The following is a 17,705-nucleotide window of genomic DNA, read 5'->3' on the forward strand; positions in this document are numbered from 1 at the left end:
CCAGTGACCATTAGCATATAAAATCAAGTCAAACTTACGTCTATCCTCTACTTACATAATTTAGAAATATTGCTATTTAGCGTTTATTAGCTATGGACATTATTATTTTTGCTCAAGTCTATTAAAATACACAAGCAATGACATTTGCTGTTTGCGTATAAGCATTTTGCATTGCTCGAAGCCCACGTACGGCACTTGACGGAATTCCTATCGCATGAGCGTGGATGAATTGCTGTGCCATCCACTTTTGCTAGCGTTCAGCTTTGCCGGGGGTCGCTTCACCGTCCACCGCGCGTCCATCCTCGTTCGTTTGTGGGTCGCTTGACTTGGGTAATGAGTTTGTATTGACCGAGCAATGCAGTGTGAAATATGAAAATGCGATTACGGCTCTGTGAACCACCAGAGCTTAAAATCGATACACATTTGGATAGTGATAATTCTAGATAGCGATAAAAAGTGGTATCCCGGTGCGATCAGTAAGGAGATGATCATCTGTAGATCGATCTCAAATCGAGTATCTGTTGAAGAGAAAAAGACAAAAACCTTGCAAAGCACAATAATACTTACTCCATAGTTGTACCGATAGTTCGAATTGTGCAGCGATCAAAACGGGCACACACTTCATGACCGGGAAAGCTGTAAAGCTACTCGAAAAGTCGTAATGATAGAGCACTTTGATGATGAACCTGTAATGAATTAAGCAGGGGTTTTCTTAATTCATAGTAATCAGTGAAGTAGCGCTAGACTCTCACAAAATTATTATTAGTTTATAAGGGTGCTCTACCTAGAATATGGTACACTGGACGTCAGGCACAAAATTGATGGGAAACTCTTTAGTTGCACAGCTTCCAAGTCAGAAGCTTTAACATGGACCCTACTGCGCAAGCTGGATGAGCGGTATATATCGGATCACTCTTACGGTTCACTTCGTGATCACGTAGCTTGATGCAATGATCGATTCCAAGTGACATAAAGCCTCCAGTCTGCCCAGATCACTGCAAGCATCCAGGTGCTTGCCTTCAATTGGAGTGCAGACTCTGGTATCATACCCGGGACAAAATCTTGCTTGCTCACATGCGGCCCGGAGGCACTGCGTCTGTTTACCTAGGTACAGTCAAATGCCAGTGAAGAAGCATTAAAACCGTGAGTAATTCGTGACGGGGACTTTGTGAAGGCTCATAAATTTTCCGTTGTCGAAGAGAGCAATGGCTAGGAGTCGAGTTCGGTTTTGATTCCAGTGACGAAAAGTACATGTACGCGAGTACATAGTTGCAGATAATACTTGAAAGATGAGACGGATGATTTTCGGGGCGTAAACCTTCGAATCCGTTCTTCTTAACGGAGACGACTGCAATAATCATAAAAAAAAATGGCCGATTACTTATTACATCAGTTTTCATTCTTGTTCGTGTTTATCATGCGGTGCTGTGATGGTGTCTTCGAAGCAGGGTTGCAAACAAACGGCGCAAGACATCTAAACCTTTACCTGTCAGTCGCCCAAGCCATTTTACGGGCTTAGCCACAGGCCTTCCAATGGCTGCTAGAAACTGGAAAAATAGACCATGAGTCACCTGGGCAAACTGCGGGGTTACGGCTCTCTCCTCGTTATCCACCCTCGACTTGGTTACTTTGCTGTCTCTGAGGTAGCGGTGCTCCTCGAGGACACGTCCATTGTCGGCGGTAGTCATCAGGTCGTTCCTCTCGCCGAACGCCGAAGTAGACGCAATTGCTAGCAGTGCTACGTGTAGAAATATCAGCAGCATGGCTCGAACTCCGCGCATGGTTCGTTTGTTTTCCTGAGGCGTAAGTGCCTTAAAAACGTTTTGCGCGTGAAGGCCGATTCCAGAATGAGGTGCTGCTTTTTAATCATACCACTGGTATTATTACCGGTATAATAATACCAGCCATTCCCTGGTATTAATTCATGAAACTGTACTGTCCACTGTACAGTGCACACTGTGCACTGCACAGTACATCTCCGACACAATCCTGATCAGACGAGCATGTAGAGACGGTACAGATCAATTAATTTAGGGTTATAGTACTCGTCAATGAACGTTGGACCAGATTATTTTAACATGCCATTTGAAAAGGCGAAACTTCTCGAGCTGGCACCAAAATAGAACAAGGAGCCTACGTAAATGTTCCTTAGCATCTCGTGCATCTTGTGAGCTATTTGCGTCCTTACTAACATGTCTGAGCCAAGCACCTCGCAGCAAGAGCTGGCACCAGGCCAGAAGGATTACGTAGTACGGTGCTTAGACTTCATGTTCAAAGCTAAGGAAGATGGCCTCTTCAGAGGGCAGCGAACCCGGGACCTGGTTGCTGAGTGTCTACAGATAGCACACGGCACTGTTACGACTGTGACGCACCTACAGAGCCGACAATGAGACCAAGTTTGAGGTGCACATCAGCCATTTAGCTGTGCATGTTCCTTATCAGCTCTTTAACGTTAACCTCTATTATTGTATATGTGAAGGAAGGAAGCGTGATTACGACCCAGCAGAGCGAAGAATAAGGTGCCTGTTCAACTACAGTTGTTTTTCCTTGCACTCAAATCGCTACAATCATGATCGGATTTGCTGCTGTTCAGCTGCGTACTTTCTTGTACTTTCTTGCGCAAATACATGTGGTTTAGGGAATTGCCAAGTCAAATGGCCTCAAAGGCAACCCGTTTCCCGTAAATCTGGGGCATCTGGAAAGAGTTAAAAAATAGTCTTGAAGCGCAAAAACGACTACGAATCAGCTAATTCTGACCACATTTTTAAAATCTACGCCCGATTTTACTCCTTATATCTAACTGTTGCTATAGGATTTGGGTTGCTGAAATGTCATAACAGATGGCTACATTTTTGCTGTTACTGTACGTGTACATGTACCAAGCTGGTTGGTCGTTTTCCCAGTACCCTGTAGTAAATCAATTGTGCCGAGTATTCCTCTTGTGCCGAGTGTTCCTCTTTCGATACTTATTGATACACATGCGAGCTCGAGCTTACAAATACGGAAGCTTACCCACGCAGAGGTGGAGAGGGTAGGGGATTGCTGTGATGATGGCTTTCTGCTTTTAATAAAATACATGCTGATGATCAGGCAGAATCATTCTTACAAATCGGATCAAAAAATTTATCAATATGTTTTTTTTAATTAGAACTGTAAATCTATGTTGAGTAGACTGTGGTCTGTAGAAAGATGGTACACAACATATTTAGTAGTACTAAACTACATGTAGTATACATGTATGTAGTACTGTAAGTAATGTCGTATAGTAAGGAGACTGAGCGCGTTGTTCACATTTCAGCTACACGTTCAGGGCCGTTCTTAAGTGCGATTGAACGGTTGTATTGCAGTGTAAATACAACAAGCATTGATTACTGACTTGTGCACAGTTTAAACGAAGATGATACGATGTATAAGTGCAACAAGTTGTAGGCTAATACGACCCGCCCAAAGTGCTGAAGGGTACGGTTAAACGCAAATCACATAGCTTCCCCCCGGGAGACGATAATCAAAGAACCCCAAACTTATTCACAGTGTGAATCACAGATCGCCCTTACTAGACTCCATATGGTTTTTGCGATCAGCCCCATTGATCTAAAGATTTGCAGTCTTTATGAATAGCTTGAGTTCAATAAGGCGATCTGTGACGGCGTATCCACGTACTGTAAAGTCCAAGAGCAGACAAGAAAACGACACCTGCAAGCACATCAAAATGACCACCAGCAAACACTTTATACTACAGTAGGATATAGACTAGTTTGAAGTAGCAGTAGGTGCAAGCGCTTATAAATTGAAAAAGGGAGTGAGTGCTGCACCCACCTCGTGCACATGGGACAGTGCTAGAGGGCTTGAGATTCGCATCCGGCTTGCGGGTATACCTCGTGTAGCGTATACTTCCCCCCACTCATTTTTGCAGCGGGGGCAAATCAGCAGCAGCCAGGAAGCCATGGCGCCCGACCTGCGCGTCAAAGCGGCGGTGCGACCGCCGCGCCACGGAGGAGGGGCGAGTGATAGTGAAGAGGGGGTCGACAGCGACGAGGAGTGGTTCGACTCGTCAGCGGAGTCGTCGGGTACCGGCAGCTCCACGTCCAAGCAGCGTCGATCGGATGTTTCCGACAGTCCCCAGACAATCCAGAGTGGTGAGCAGCCAGTGGTTATAGCTCCGCCACTCGAGAAGAAAGAGTTTAATTCCTGGGGCGCCTTAGACGCGTATCTAAAAGTCTATTCAGCCGACACATACCAGGTAACGTTTGATGCACTGCATATGGTAGCAGGAGCCTTATCGCATTATCTAACTGGTTTGTGCGTACAATTGCTGCGTACAGAGCTTCCGCGTTCGCACTAACAACAAGGTCGTGACGAGAAATAAGAAGATTCGAGACTGCGGGTCTACGAAGCCGCTTGTGCCCGAGGGGTGGACTCATTATTCGAAGACTTTCGTCTGCACCCACACAGGGAAGTACAAGCCGCGTGGACAAGGCAAGAGAAAGCGGCAAGAGTCGAGAGCTCTCGAGTGTGACGCGCAGGTGTGTGACGCTCAGTCGGGCTCAGTCGGGCTCAGCTGGGCTCAGTCGGGCTCAGTTGTGCTCAGTTGGGTTCGGATGGACTGAAATGGATTTTAATGGTGCTGTTGGTTGGCCATGCATGTGCTCATGTACAATTGTATCGCTACGTAGATCAATGCCTGCGTACAAGTGACCGACTCGGCTGCAGCAGTTCCCACTTTCTTGCTGCGAATTACTGTTGCCCGTTTGGAGCATAACCATCCGCTCTCCAGACATAATTTCGACCATTATCCACACAACCGGACAGCTATTGAGTCTGAGCTGGCCGGGACTGTTAGCGAGCTTGTCAAAGCCGGAGCCAAGAAGAAACGCATCCTGCAGTTCATCAACGAGAATTCTAGCTGCTACCCAACGAGCCAGGACGTACACAACCTGGTGCGCAAGCTGAAGAAACAGACCCATACAGCTCAGACATCTGCAAAACGATTGAAGCAATGGATGACTGAGTTCACGCAAGAGCTAGGGAATGTTGGAGGCATTTTTGTCGACTCAATCCATGATAAGGTATGAACACTATTGCTGTTACTGTGTAGCCGTCGTTTGTTTAACTTTCTATGCTGATATTAGACTGTAGCTACATGTATAACACTGCAGACAAAGCATATGCGGGAGCTCTTCGACCATTTCCCAGAGGTCGTGATGATCGACGCCACGCACGGTACAAACTTGTCAAAGTACAAGGTTTTCTCGATTATGGCACACGACGCATTTGGGAAGGGCCAGTTCGTACAGCATGCTGTTCTCCAGAACGAGCGTAACCCAACGCTTCTGACGGCCCTGGAGCAGTTCAAGCGCTACAATCCGGCGTGGACGCGCATCAAATGCATACTGATCGACAAAGATTTCGGCGAGATCGGAGTGTTGAAGAAAACGTTTCCGGACGCGTCGTCGCTGTTGTGCCAGTTTCACGTGTTGAAATATCTGCGAGAGCAGATAGCATCAAAAGACTATGGGTTCAATGCTTGGCAGAAGCAGCAACTGAACGGATTGATCAACTTGCTGGCTTACGCAAAAACGGAGCGACAATACTTGCGCTTGCGCGAGTATATGCGCCATATTATCGATGTAGGGACTGGAAGAGTACCATCTGAGAAAGCTAGGTCTGGGGATGTTGTGTTGGGCACTGGTCAGACGGAGATGGGCACGGATGGTGTCCAATTGGGCATCAGTCGGGCGGAGTTGGGCGCGGATGGCGAACCGCGTGAAGTGTGCAAGCACCCTTTTGAAGCGTATTTCGTGAAAAACTGGGATAACTGTCGTCAAATGTGGTGCGCGTTTGAAAGGCAGAATGCTTGCACCCTCGGCAACAATACAAATAACCGCCTTGAAGCTTCGTGGAAGCAGCTGAAGGAGCTTGTGGACTCCTTTATGCAAGTGGACGAGTGCATTGTTTCGATAATGGTTTATCAAGCTCAGGCGGAGAGAAAATTTAAGGACGCGGTCTACAAACTATCTGTCGTGCATCATCCGAAGTACCATCACGAGATAGATTTTCTCTCGAAGCTGGTAAGCGAGCACACGTGCGAGCTTGTGTACGAGCAATACAACTTCGCGATCACCACGGCGGAGTATAATTTTCACGAGGCAGTCCCCGGAGTATACTTTATCCAGTGCGATGCGGACGATGAAGAGGCATTGAATGAACCGCATAGCGAGTACTCCGTCACGAAAACGGATTGGTCCTGCTCGTGTTTGCTCATGGCTTCACGTTTGCTGCCGTGTCGCCACGTGCTCTTCATTCGGAAGGCACTCAACTTCGAGAACGTGATTCCTACCAGCTTCTGGATTCTCGTTGGTTACTGTCGTCGCTTCGGGTGGAATACGAGTTGCCCCAACTGTCAGAAGAACCGTTTCGTGTGTCCAGAGTGTTGAAGGAGGCCAATATGTGCTTGGATTCCAACCGGAAGTTCCGCGAAGTAAATTTTGTGGCAACTGCAATTAGTGAGCACTTGAGTGGATTGGGGATGGTGGAGTACCGAGCGGCAACGAAGGCTTTGCGAGATGTTGCCACCCTTTTCAAGCATGGCGAGTACAGTACCATCCCCAAGGTAGCTGGTGGTCTTGAACTCGAAGACGGCTTGGGTGATGCAGAAATGGACACGACTGGTGGCGCGACTGGTGGCGTCAGTCACCAGACTAGAGACAGCGAAGTAGTGAGAGAGGCGATGGGAGTGGTGCAAGTTATCACGTCTAGACAAGAGGATACTATGAGCCAAAGTGTGGCGTCTGCTTCTTACGTGGAGAGCACTCAAGTATGCCCAGACCAGTCCGGCTCAGTTGGGAGCGAGACGGGCACAGATGGAGGTGAGGTGGTTTCATTTGGGAGCGAGACGGGCGCAACGGGTGGTGAGCTGGTCTCAGATGAGAACGAGACGGGCACACATGGTGACGAGTTGGTTTAAGTTGGGAACGAGACGAGCGCAGCTGGTGGGGAGTTGGAGGTGGAGACATCTCACGAAAATGACTACCATAGCGCTATGCTTGCTTCAGCAAAGTTAACCGATGATTTTCAGATCGTGAGTCCCCCAAAATCCAAGGGACGTCCAAAACAAAAGCCACGGGCTGTTACAGCAAAGCGGAGTCAAGCGATAGTAATGGTAGAGGAAGACTTGGAAATGCACGAACGCCAAATGAGTCTACTGACAGTTTATGAACTACTGGACGGCGATCCCATTTACAAGTTGACACACGAGAAGCTGCTGCAGTTCAAGGAGTTCCTGTTCGCCACGAAGCCGAAGCCTCCCATCGCCCACGAGATAGCGAAGCTCCCCCCCCACAAAACCACTGATGCGACCAGAAGAAGTGATGCGAATCTTCCCCATCCAATTAATTAACAAATGTACCTCCAAGGTCACAGCCTACCAAGCAAAAAACCGGGGAACGTTGGAAATGCAGCTGGCGCTGGAGATTGTTGGCGTTGGAGTGTTCGCGAACTCTACGGTTTCGCTCATGAGAAAGTGGCACACCGCAGTAAAATTCGTCAAGAAAATCAAAAGAGCTATAACCTGGATCGATCGATTAGACTTCGCGCAACACGGGAATTCTAGCTTCTACGTCGAGGAGGACACCACTATACCTAAGCTGTTGAAAGATTTGCCAATTCTGTCGAACGAGTATGCAGACTTGGTGGACCTGGCTTCGAAGGACACCCTTACCGCCCAAGTCATGCAGATGATTCTACACAAACTGTTTGGTGCGGATCCTAGTGTTCTAGTGATCGACCCGTCTAACATGGGGATTTCAAATGGAGCTTTAACGACAGGCATCAGGTATTTTAAACTGGCGTTGGCTGGAGTCACGAAGAAGATGAAAGTGCTTGTTTCCAAATCAACTGCAACAAACAAACCACTGTGCGCTGTGCTAATGGATTTGGAGAAGGGCAGAGTGTACGTCTACGACTCGATGGCGTCCTCCCTACATGATCGGTGGCACAGAAGATGATCATGATACTGCCAGACGGAGTCAGACCTAGTGCTCGCTTGGTGACTCACGACCCTGGACTTGGCGTTCAGTGCGACAGCTATAATTGCGGTGTGTATGTCTTGCTGGTATTTGAGATGTTCTGTGGGTCAGAGCCGCTCGGCCACCTCGACAAAAAGACTCTGCAATGCATGCGCTACCGCTACTTGCGCATGTGTATAGAAGAACAAGGAAGTAGCAGTAGCTAAGTCACGGAACTCGTTGCATCGAACTATGTTTGTCGAGTTATATGTTTGATAATGTCTTTAGTAATTGAAGGGGATAACCTGCTCAGCAGAACGCTTCTATCTCTGCGGACTCTGGTACTGTCACTGAACTCGTTGCATCGAGCTGTGTTTGTTGAGTTATATGCTTGACAATGTCTTATGTAATTGAAGGGGATCACCTGCTCAGCAGAATGCTTCTATCTCTGCGGACTCTGGTACTGCTGATGTCGATCCACTCCGGCTCTTTGGCATCTTTCGGATATACGTGTATAGTGTATAAGTTTTAGGCCGGCTCTTTCGATTTGGGTGCTGTAGTGGGCACAGGATGGGTCACAACTGGGTACGGGTGGGTGCTGGTTTGGTGTCGTAATTCTGTCTTGTCCCGTCCCATGTGCACGAGGTGGGTACACGAGTGCCATTGAAAAATCACTCATAAGTGATGCAGAATCTAACAGATTATATCCTTCTATGGATCTTCAATGGTAACCACAATGCCCAACGTAGTCGCCAAAATCATTGTCGCCAGCTACTTATCCCTATCACTTGCTACTTCGAGTACAATGTTGACGCAGTAAGGACCGCGACACTGTGATTGGCAGTGTAGACTGCGATGGCAAGATATTTTGCAGCTTTTATTGGCACTCCTTCGCCTGAACAACGAGACTCTTTAGCCAGGACGCTTGAAAAGTACCAAAGACACCAGTCAACATGTGCAAAGCAATACAACCTATCTTTCAAGGAGATCCCATGTAGTTGTTTGCAGCTTTAGCGACTCGATAAAGCCGATGATGGTCGAGTATTTGTGGCGTATTTGCTTTGATGAGCTACGAGTAGAGCTTACAGCGTTTGCAAGTGAGTCGAAAGCTTCGTTCGCACTTTTTCTACTTTACACAAATGTCTAATTTACAGCAGGTTGTACATGTACGAGAGGCAGACACCGAGCTTGAAGTCGCACTCCAAGAAGTACTATTTTTTCAATATTGCGTTAAGACAGGTACAAACTGCTCGCGAACACGACATCTCGCTTGATGGCTTCGGAGGCGACTTCCATCTTGCGATAGAGCTGCGGGTCTCCGATGACTCGTGCGGCGTTGCGCACTTCACGACAAACCTCGTCCAGACGCGTGATACAGCGCACGATGGAGCCTTCCTGCACGTCTGTGAGCTCGCACAGCTGCTTGAAGGGCATGCCTCGAGCCCACTCGTACACCACCTCCATCAATCCAAAGTTGAGCGCTCCTTTGCAGTAGACGGCAGGGTCGATCTCAAGACGCTGCTCCAACTGGATGAGGCCCAGCGACTCGGCGATGTTCTTGACCACCTCGCGCGTGGTCTCCAACGTGGGCGTGAGTGTTGGCTCGGACTGGGACTTTTCCTGGAAGATGAGAGCCGACAGCACCGCCACGATCTCCTCCGGCTCGAGCGTCGCCAACACGTTCTCGAAGATCATCTCGGTCAGCACCAGCTCCTCGCACGTGTTGATCTCACACGCCACTCGTCCTTTCACTTGCACGACGCCGTCGTCCGAGATGTAGCCAAGTCGTTTCAACACACTCAGACGTTGCTGGAAGTCTGGAAAGAGCGACAGCGAATCGTTCGACAGCTGTCGAGTCATACGCACCAGATAGGCCTGGAGTTTGAACATCTTGTCCACTTTCTTCATCACACGAGACACGGACGGGGAGTCGGTAGCGCACGGATGACTCACAACCAGCGAGTAGAGCTGCTGCCATTGCGTGTAGCCCGTGGCGACTTCTAGGTCGTTCACCTTGAGCTCTCTCATCAAGTCGACGTACGGGATCGCTGCCTTCTGCGTCGCTGCTGCGTCCTTGTCGAGTTGCGTGAGGAACTCGATGCTACTAGCGAGTTCCTTCTTGGACGAGGAAGCCACCAGCGTCTTGGTGTTGATACTGGAAGCTACAAGCGACGTCACACTCTCCACGCAGCTCTCGGGCACCTCCAGAACAGCATACTTCCTGCCCAGCAGCGTCCCAGTCGACGGTGCAGTGAGCTCGGCACTCTCCTGACTGTCCGCTGTGTCCTTCTTCCCCATGCGTCCAAACATACGATCGTCGTCGTCTTTCTTGCTACGAAGCATCCGTCCACCCGTCAAAGCGTGGAGATTCTTCTTCTTGGTCTCGGACGGTATCTCCACTTTCGGAGGCTCGTAGTCGTCGGAGCACAGAGTGACGACCATGATCGACTTGAAGACTCGTCTCTGCGCTGCATCCCTCGTCCCTGAGCTCGGCAGTTCCGTCTCAAACGCCAGCTTGGATCTTGCAGTGCCCTCGCCCACCACGGCTGCAGTTGTCCGCACCACAAGCGCCAAGTGGTCCGATGAAAGCCCCTTGACGTTGACAAGTACGACACGTCCAGGAGCAATCGCGTTCTTGGCCGCTTGGAGGTTGTTCGCCAGTAGCCACTTCGTCAGCTTCTTCTCCAGCTCTCGCTTGTCCCGTTTGAGTTGGTAGAACGCCTGCATCTGAGCCAACTCGCCACTAGCTTCGAGATGCGGGTAGTCTTCTACAAGTGACCGCTCCAGCTGCTGCAACAACGTCTTGCCCTTATGAATCAACTGTGGGAGGTTCTTCGAAGCGAGGGCTTTCTGCGTGTGGAACTCGGAGAACGAGCGCTTCATCATGTCTTCAACTGTCAGCACTTCCACGCGCAGGAGGTTCAACATCATATTGTACGTCAAGCGGAACTGACTCGAGAGCGACGTGGCCTTTCCTGCCAGCATCGTTCTCAGCGACGTGGCCTCCGGGACGTCGTTCCAGCACGCGATGATCACGGTACCAACCGAGTCCAGCCCACGACGACCAGCACGTCCAGCCATCTGCGTGTACTCGCCTGGGACAAGATCACGGAAGTTCTTGCCGTCGTGCTTGCGAATGCCGTTGAAGACGACTGTACGCGCAGGCATGTTGACACCCATCGCGAACGTCTCGGTCGAGAAGAGAACCTTGACGAGACCGCGACCAAACAAGATCTCGACCATCTCCTTGATGATCGGGAGTAAGCCACCGTGGTGGACGCCAATACCGCGTTTCAGCATCTCCTTCATGGTCAACACTTGCGGTAACTCACGGTCGGATCCCTGTAAGCGCTGGACGCTCGTCTCCAGGAAGAGGTGAATCTCTGACCGCTCGGATGGAGTACTCAGGTCAAGCTTGGCTAACTTACTAGCGCTCTCCTCGCACAGACGCTTACTGAAGGCAAAGACCACCACTGGCAGCAACGCCTTGTCCTTTAGAGTGTTGATCAACTTGGTCCACTCGCCCTGGTCACCTCCTGATGTGCGGATACTACGGACATTGGCACTACTGCCGCCACCACGAGCGACGGCCCCGCCACCTCGACCAGCCTTTGACTTGTCTGACATCGGGAAGAGCTTGCTCTTAGCTGCACCATGAGCATTTGGCAGATATCCAGAGGTAGCGTCGTATATCTTGAAGAGCTCTTTACCAGCATACAGGAAGTGTTGGAGAGGGACAGGCCGCTTGTAAGTGGAGATCACATGGATCTTCTGCTTCTTTGTACGCCCAATCCAGTCCGAGAACTCCAAATGATTCGGCGTCGTCGCTGAGAGGAAAACCATCCCGATATGTTCAGGCAGCATGATGATCACTTCCTCCCATACGACACCACGTTCACTGTCGTTGATGTAGTGGATCTCGTCAAAGATCACCCACTCGATATCCCGAATAATGTCAGCGCCGCGATACAGCATCGAGCGCAAGATTTCCGTCGTCATAACGAGACAACTCGCGTCCGGATTGATACTGACGTCACCGGTAATAAGTCCGACATTATCGGGTCCAAACTTGGAGCGGAAGTCGCGGTACTTCTGATTGGACAGGGCCTTAATAGGCGACGTGTAGATGGTGCGCGTCATGTGCCTTTGGGACATTGCGATGGCGTATTCTGCGATCACAGTCTTGCCTGCAGACGTGTGCGCAGCCACGAAAACACACTCGTGGCGTTCCAGATGAATGACGCACTCTTTCTGGAACACATCCAGCTCGAACTCGTACTTCATGGCCATCTCAGGGACCTTCTCGTGGAAGTTCCGCACGTCAACACTCGCCATACTGGCCCACTCGGACGTGGGGCTAGTTCTCTTCTGTAATGTCAGTGTACTCGACTCTGAAGCAGCGTCCAGAATCGTCTCCAATGCCGTCTCCGGGTCTTCAATGCTATCATCGTCAGTAGACGATTCTACCTCACCAGACGCCGCCTTGACGCTCTTATCAGCTGTTCCCACTGCCTCAATATCTTCAGTATGTGCCTGAGTGCTGCCATCTTCCTCCTCGGCGTCCTCAACTGAGAATCCTAGCTCCATGAGCTCTCCGTCGTCCTCCATCTCGCGTAACAATTGGTCCAGTCCGACTGTCGTGTTGTCATCGTTCTGCCGCATAGCATTGGCGGCTTTCTCGTCCAGTACAGCACTACGGATGGCTGCCACGTGATCTGGATCCGCCACCGCTTCAAAGTACGGTTTTAGCAGGTTTTTCGGGTTCTCTCCGACGTTTTCCACCTCGGTGACTTGCTCCACCTCCTTTGTCTCCCTGTTCTTAACATCTTCAGCAGTTAAGCAGCCGTTAATCCCTGGCACATCAAACACCAGACTCTCTAGCAACGTTTCGTCGACATCTTGGCCTTCTCCTAGCACCAATAGGTTCCGCTTCTGCTCCTCTTCCTTCAGTAGCAGCTTCTGCATGGGACTCAGCTCTTGTTCGAGCTTCTCCGTCTCTAATTCCGCCAGTGAGTCTCCTCCAGGGGAGAAGGGCTTGTTACTCATCTTCCCACGAGCGTATTCGTCCTGTTTGGTTAGTGCACTGCTGAATCCCGCGTCAGCTCCTGTCCTAGAGACGTCCACAGCTCGGAACTCGTACTGGATCTTCAATGGGTCTCTCACTATAGAATTCCGCTTTGGAACGAGCTCCTGGCGAGGCGCAGACATGGGCATTTGAGCCAGAAGACGGCTTTGAGCGACCGTAACCTTGGAGTTACCATCGGGGTTACTGTCCTTCCATCCACGAGGAAATGGCCCCAGGCGCTCTAATGCGAACAATGGATGCGCTACTGCTGCCAACTCTTCCTTCACCATTGATCTGCCCCCATATTGAGATGTTAGACGCACAGGGGGCAGCGCAAACGGAGATGTAGGAGGAGGAGGCCGGATAGACTTGTGGGGTACAATCACCACCGCCTCGGGGGCTAAGGAAGAAGCGGAGAGCACTGAGAATTGGTCCAGCACTGTATTAGATGAAGGAGTAAAGGATGGTACTGTATGGGGCGCCAAAGCATCCTCGTTCAGCCGTGAGAGCTCTGCTAAGACGCGCTCCACGGTCACCATCTTGCCATCCATGGGCGTCGTATCCTGAAATGGGTTACAAAAGTTATGTAACTTTTTACATTTTCTGGGCAACAACTTCACTGTCGAATATCGCGAACGAGAGGGAGATTCGAATGACGGCGGCGGATGAAGCAGATGAGCTGGCGTTACGCTGCTGCGTGTGCGGCACGTCGGCCGAAGATGACAGCAATTACCTCAACACCAAGATGAAGATGCTCATCTCCAAGTGTGGCCACCGATTGTATGTGCTCTCATTCTCCATCTGACGCTCTTGTCCTGAGTGTAACCCTTTTGTGTACCCCTCCAGCTGCGACCACTGTATCAAGCGCGAGTTCCAGCACCAGCGCGAAATCTCGTGTCCCGCATGTCAGAAGCCTGTCAAGAAGTCGCAGCTGCAGGACAAGACGATTGAAGAGCTCAACTTCGCTAAGGAGACGTCGGTGCGCAAGAAAGTTACCAAGGAGTAAGGACGCGGTTATTATAACTTTTGAGGGGTGATGGCTAATGCTCCTTATGTTGCTCGTAGTTATAACAAGACAGAGGACGATTTTGACACGCTGGAGGAGTACAATGACTATCTAGAAACGTTAGAGAACCTCAGTACGTGAGCTGCTGCATCTGCAGTATCATACAATTAATCTAACATTATTTTTAATTGCAGTCTTTGACTTGGTGTATGGTGACGACGCCGAGAAGGCAGCGGCCCAGAAGCAATGGAAGCAATATCGACAGGAACACGCCATTGCCATCGCTACTAATGACGCCAAGAAGGCCGACGAGGAGCGGCGTATCGCGCAGCTAATTGCCGAACAACAGAGACTGGCAGAAGAGCGACGACAGCTGCAGCAAAAAGAGGATTCTCAGTTTGAGGCCGATCTGGAGCGTCAGAAGGCGCAGCTGATGGAGGTGGCGCTGGGAGAACGTGACGAGAGCGACGTGTCCAAGCTGCGGGCCACTACCACGGCAATTCCGATCGACCAGGCCGTCACGGCAGAGATGGAGGCCGCAATGATGGGGTTCCAGCCTGGAGTTATTGGCGGACCGCAGCCAGTTCCCGTTCCAGGAGGCAAACGCGGACCAAACTTTGGCGTCAACGAGTCCAAGAAGCTGCGTCGTCAGCAGCAACTCGCAGGCGGGTACGATCCGGACTTACACTTCAAGCGCAACCGTACGGAGGCCTGGTGTGGCATCTACTTCCACCCCCTTGATAGAAAAATCGAGAGCAATTGCCCAACCCCGATGGAAATCTGCTAGAGCAACAGGAAAGTGCAGGGTAAATAAGCAGATATATTTTTTCAGGACTATTTCTAGTACTCCTTTTAACATGAGCAATTGATCAGGTGCTACGGGTGCAATGAATCTACAGCATTGAATCGGAAGAAATGCTGGGTAGGAGTTGAATCATATGGGAGCTTCTATTGTTTTTCTTGAATTTACAACATTGATTCTCTCCAGCTCGAGAACAATACTGCGCTGCTTTGCTAGATTTTGCAAATTTTGCAAAATTTAGTCATTTAATTGGAAAAGCTTTTCACCAACTTTGTCGGCCAGAAGACCAAGATTTTCTTGTATAAGAGGAATTGTACCATAATTGTTGATAAGCGACTCCAGCTCCGAGTCCTGGAAATCCTTCGAGGACACGTGAAGAATGGAATGTGTGAGGATCTTCGCGTCATTTTGCATGAGTGAGGGGACGCGTCCCACCATTCAGCAAGATCAATCCACAAACGCTGTCCACCCTTGACAATCACATTCGGCACGCGAGGATCTCCGTGGGCCACGCCAGCAAAGTGGAGCTGCCATAGCATGTCAAAAGGGACTCGCGCCTCCTGGCTTGTGCTAGGATACGATATAGGTTTCCCAACAGGAGACAGCAACATCGCGGCGCCATCAGAAATCTTGGTAGCCTCTCCCACGGGTCGAATCGCCAGGCCAGTGTACTGGGCACGCACTAACGCGTCGTATTCTAGAAAAAGACGTCCAACCGAGATCTTCTCCACGATCTTCAAGGCCAACACATCTCCATCTTGACCTACTCGTTTTACCTTGAAAACGCGTCCGAATGCACCACGGCCGAGAAATGTATCACCCTCCACCACCTCAGTGTTTAACGAAGAACAGGCAGCAGTCAAACGCGTCGCCCACGGTGATTTCTTCTTAGTAATAAAGTCACGAAACAACGCTTTCGAGCCCTCCATGACCCTAATAACACGCACCACAACACTTAATGCTTTCGATCAACCATAATGTTGTGCGGTTAAAGAGAACGGCACTTCCTACACCTTTAGAAAAAACGTGCTGTATGTATCACATGACTTGGCCAAATGGAGCCCCTCCCAAATAATTAATGATATTGCTCTCGAAGAGAACGAGGCAATCAAACAGCGCCTTAGTTGCTATCCCAAAACGAAATGAGGTACCCACTCGACTGACATCATCTTTTGGTGCAGGCTCCTTGTGAAACTTCCCACGATAAGTGACAAATCTAAGCGTAAACTGCGGCAACCATTTCTAAAGCTCGCTATTGACGAATACAAGATCGTCGATGCCCAGCGCATTGCTGAAGTAAGGAGTAATGAATGGATCAATATCATTCTCCCTCGAAATGCTGTTGACTCGGGCTTTAACTTCCAGCGACCTAAAGGCATCTGCTCCGACTGTTTCTTCAGCACTCGACACGTATCCTTTGTGCACCAATAGATTTAAATGTTCATAACCCAATTGTGAATCGGTTTTACTCGGCGTCGCGGGTGTACAAAATTTCTCAATTTGTTGACGAATTTCTTCCGCTCGCTTCCGTTCGCGATTTTCTTCCGCCATTTTATTGAACATTCGAGCATTGTCTTCATGGGTCCTCATCAATGCATCGTGTAAGAGAACACTTACGAGTTTCTGATCGCCTCCAGCCCCCTCCGGCACCTTCACCAGCACGTGAATTTGTTCACTGGATGGGAGCTACATGTTGTTTTCCGTGTAGAACCACGTTGCTAAGGTCTTTGAGCCTAGAATCGGTTCTCCGGCCATCAGCGCATTGATGTAGTCGTCGGATCCCCCTTTCACCAGCTTCAGAGCAGTCTGATGTTCGTCTGGGAGTCACTTGAGCCTTTCCTTCATCTCCTTCACGGAAGGGCGGTAAACAGGAACAACCTCTTTGCCGCCCTCCTCTACAATGGGATGCAAGAGCTGCAGGTACTTGGCGTCGCATGTGATCGTCGATGCGTTCTCCTCCTTGATCGCCTTCTTCAACGCGTAGACCGACGTACTCTGGTCTATGTCCACCTTGAATGAGCTTTCCGCCACACCAACAATCGCGCAGAAGAGCTTCACCATATCTCCTGATCGTGGAATGAGAGAAAAGGTGATAAAATGAGACTGCCTCAAACAAAAAGATACTTACGATTCGTAAGTATCTTTTTGAGTGACGTAAGTTACGAACCTAAGTACGAATCGCGATTTAAGCACTCTAAACGAAGCGGCTTTATACTTAAAACTGAAGAAGTTGTCGTCGCTCAAAAATATTGTCTCCATTTATGGGCCCGAAATGACGATACATTGTAGGAGAGTTGTGAGCTCAATATTTTTTTCAATTTTAGATATTCAAGTGTTATTAAAAAGCCCTTGTTTAAAGCAATTGAATAAGTGTACTTTTACAGTTTTTGCGATGGTAGTCTACAATAAATGTCACAGGCTCGATTAAGTGCGACATTCGATTGGGCAAGGGTGTAGCAGTGTTGGCATTTTTACATTTACATTTTTACATTTTTACGTTAAAAGTGTTTTATGCGCTAAATTAAAACATTTTTACAGAGGGATCTTGCATTGTTGACGTAAAAAAGAGCTAAGCCTACTTCAACCGACCGGGACTGCCCCGAGCTTGATTCACATCAAAAGAATCCCCACCGTACGCATTCACACCGCCGCCGCCGATCTACTTCCACCCTCATGGAGCTCCTAACCGGGCTGCAAGATGACGGGTCCAAACGTGGACGCCCACCAGGTCCTCTTGGCATGAACATTTACCGGCTCAATGAGAAATGCAATAAATCGATGTGGTGGACTGTGTGCAAGTATTGTTACGCCGCCCATGTAAGTACAACC

The 17,705-nt window shown here is 49.5% G+C and overlaps 3 protein-coding genes and 1 pseudogene across 3 annotated transcripts; 1 reads left to right on the forward strand and 3 right to left on the reverse strand.

Moving 5' to 3' along the window:
- Positions 1 to 1,415: 1,415 nt before the first annotated feature.
- PITG_07741 (secreted RxLR effector peptide protein, putative) lies at positions 1,416 to 1,763 on the reverse strand (the record flags this gene model as incomplete). Its single annotated transcript, XM_002904626.1, has 1 exon — positions 1,416 to 1,763. The coding sequence occupies one exon, from the start codon at positions 1,761 to 1,763 to the stop codon at positions 1,416 to 1,418; it is 348 nt and encodes a 115-aa protein (XP_002904672.1).
- Positions 1,764 to 9,233: 7,470 nt separating this feature from the next.
- PITG_07744 (DEAD/DEAH box RNA helicase, putative) lies at positions 9,234 to 13,358 on the reverse strand (the record flags this gene model as incomplete). The annotated part of the gene is made up of 1 exon (XM_002904627.1): positions 9,234 to 13,358. One exon carries the CDS (start codon positions 13,356 to 13,358, stop codon positions 9,234 to 9,236), a length of 4,125 nt encoding a protein of 1,374 aa, XP_002904673.1.
- Positions 13,359 to 13,720: 362 nt separating this feature from the next.
- Positions 13,721 to 14,861, forward strand: PITG_07745 (uncharacterized protein; the record flags this gene model as incomplete). Its single annotated transcript, XM_002904628.1, has 4 exons — positions 13,721 to 13,848; positions 13,915 to 14,070; positions 14,134 to 14,207; positions 14,269 to 14,861. 4 exons carry the CDS (start codon positions 13,721 to 13,723, stop codon positions 14,859 to 14,861), a joined length of 951 nt encoding a protein of 316 aa, XP_002904674.1.
- A 1,578-nt stretch (positions 14,862 to 16,439) lies between these two features.
- Positions 16,440 to 16,937, reverse strand: PITG_22830 (annotated as a pseudogene; the record flags this gene model as incomplete).
- Between the last annotated feature and the right edge of the window lie 768 nt (positions 16,938 to 17,705).

Source organism: Phytophthora infestans, genomic scaffold (genome assembly GCF_000142945.1).
Source record: "Phytophthora infestans T30-4 supercont1.11 genomic scaffold, whole genome shotgun sequence".
NCBI lineage: Eukaryota > Oomycota > Peronosporomycetes > Peronosporales > Peronosporaceae > Phytophthora > Phytophthora infestans.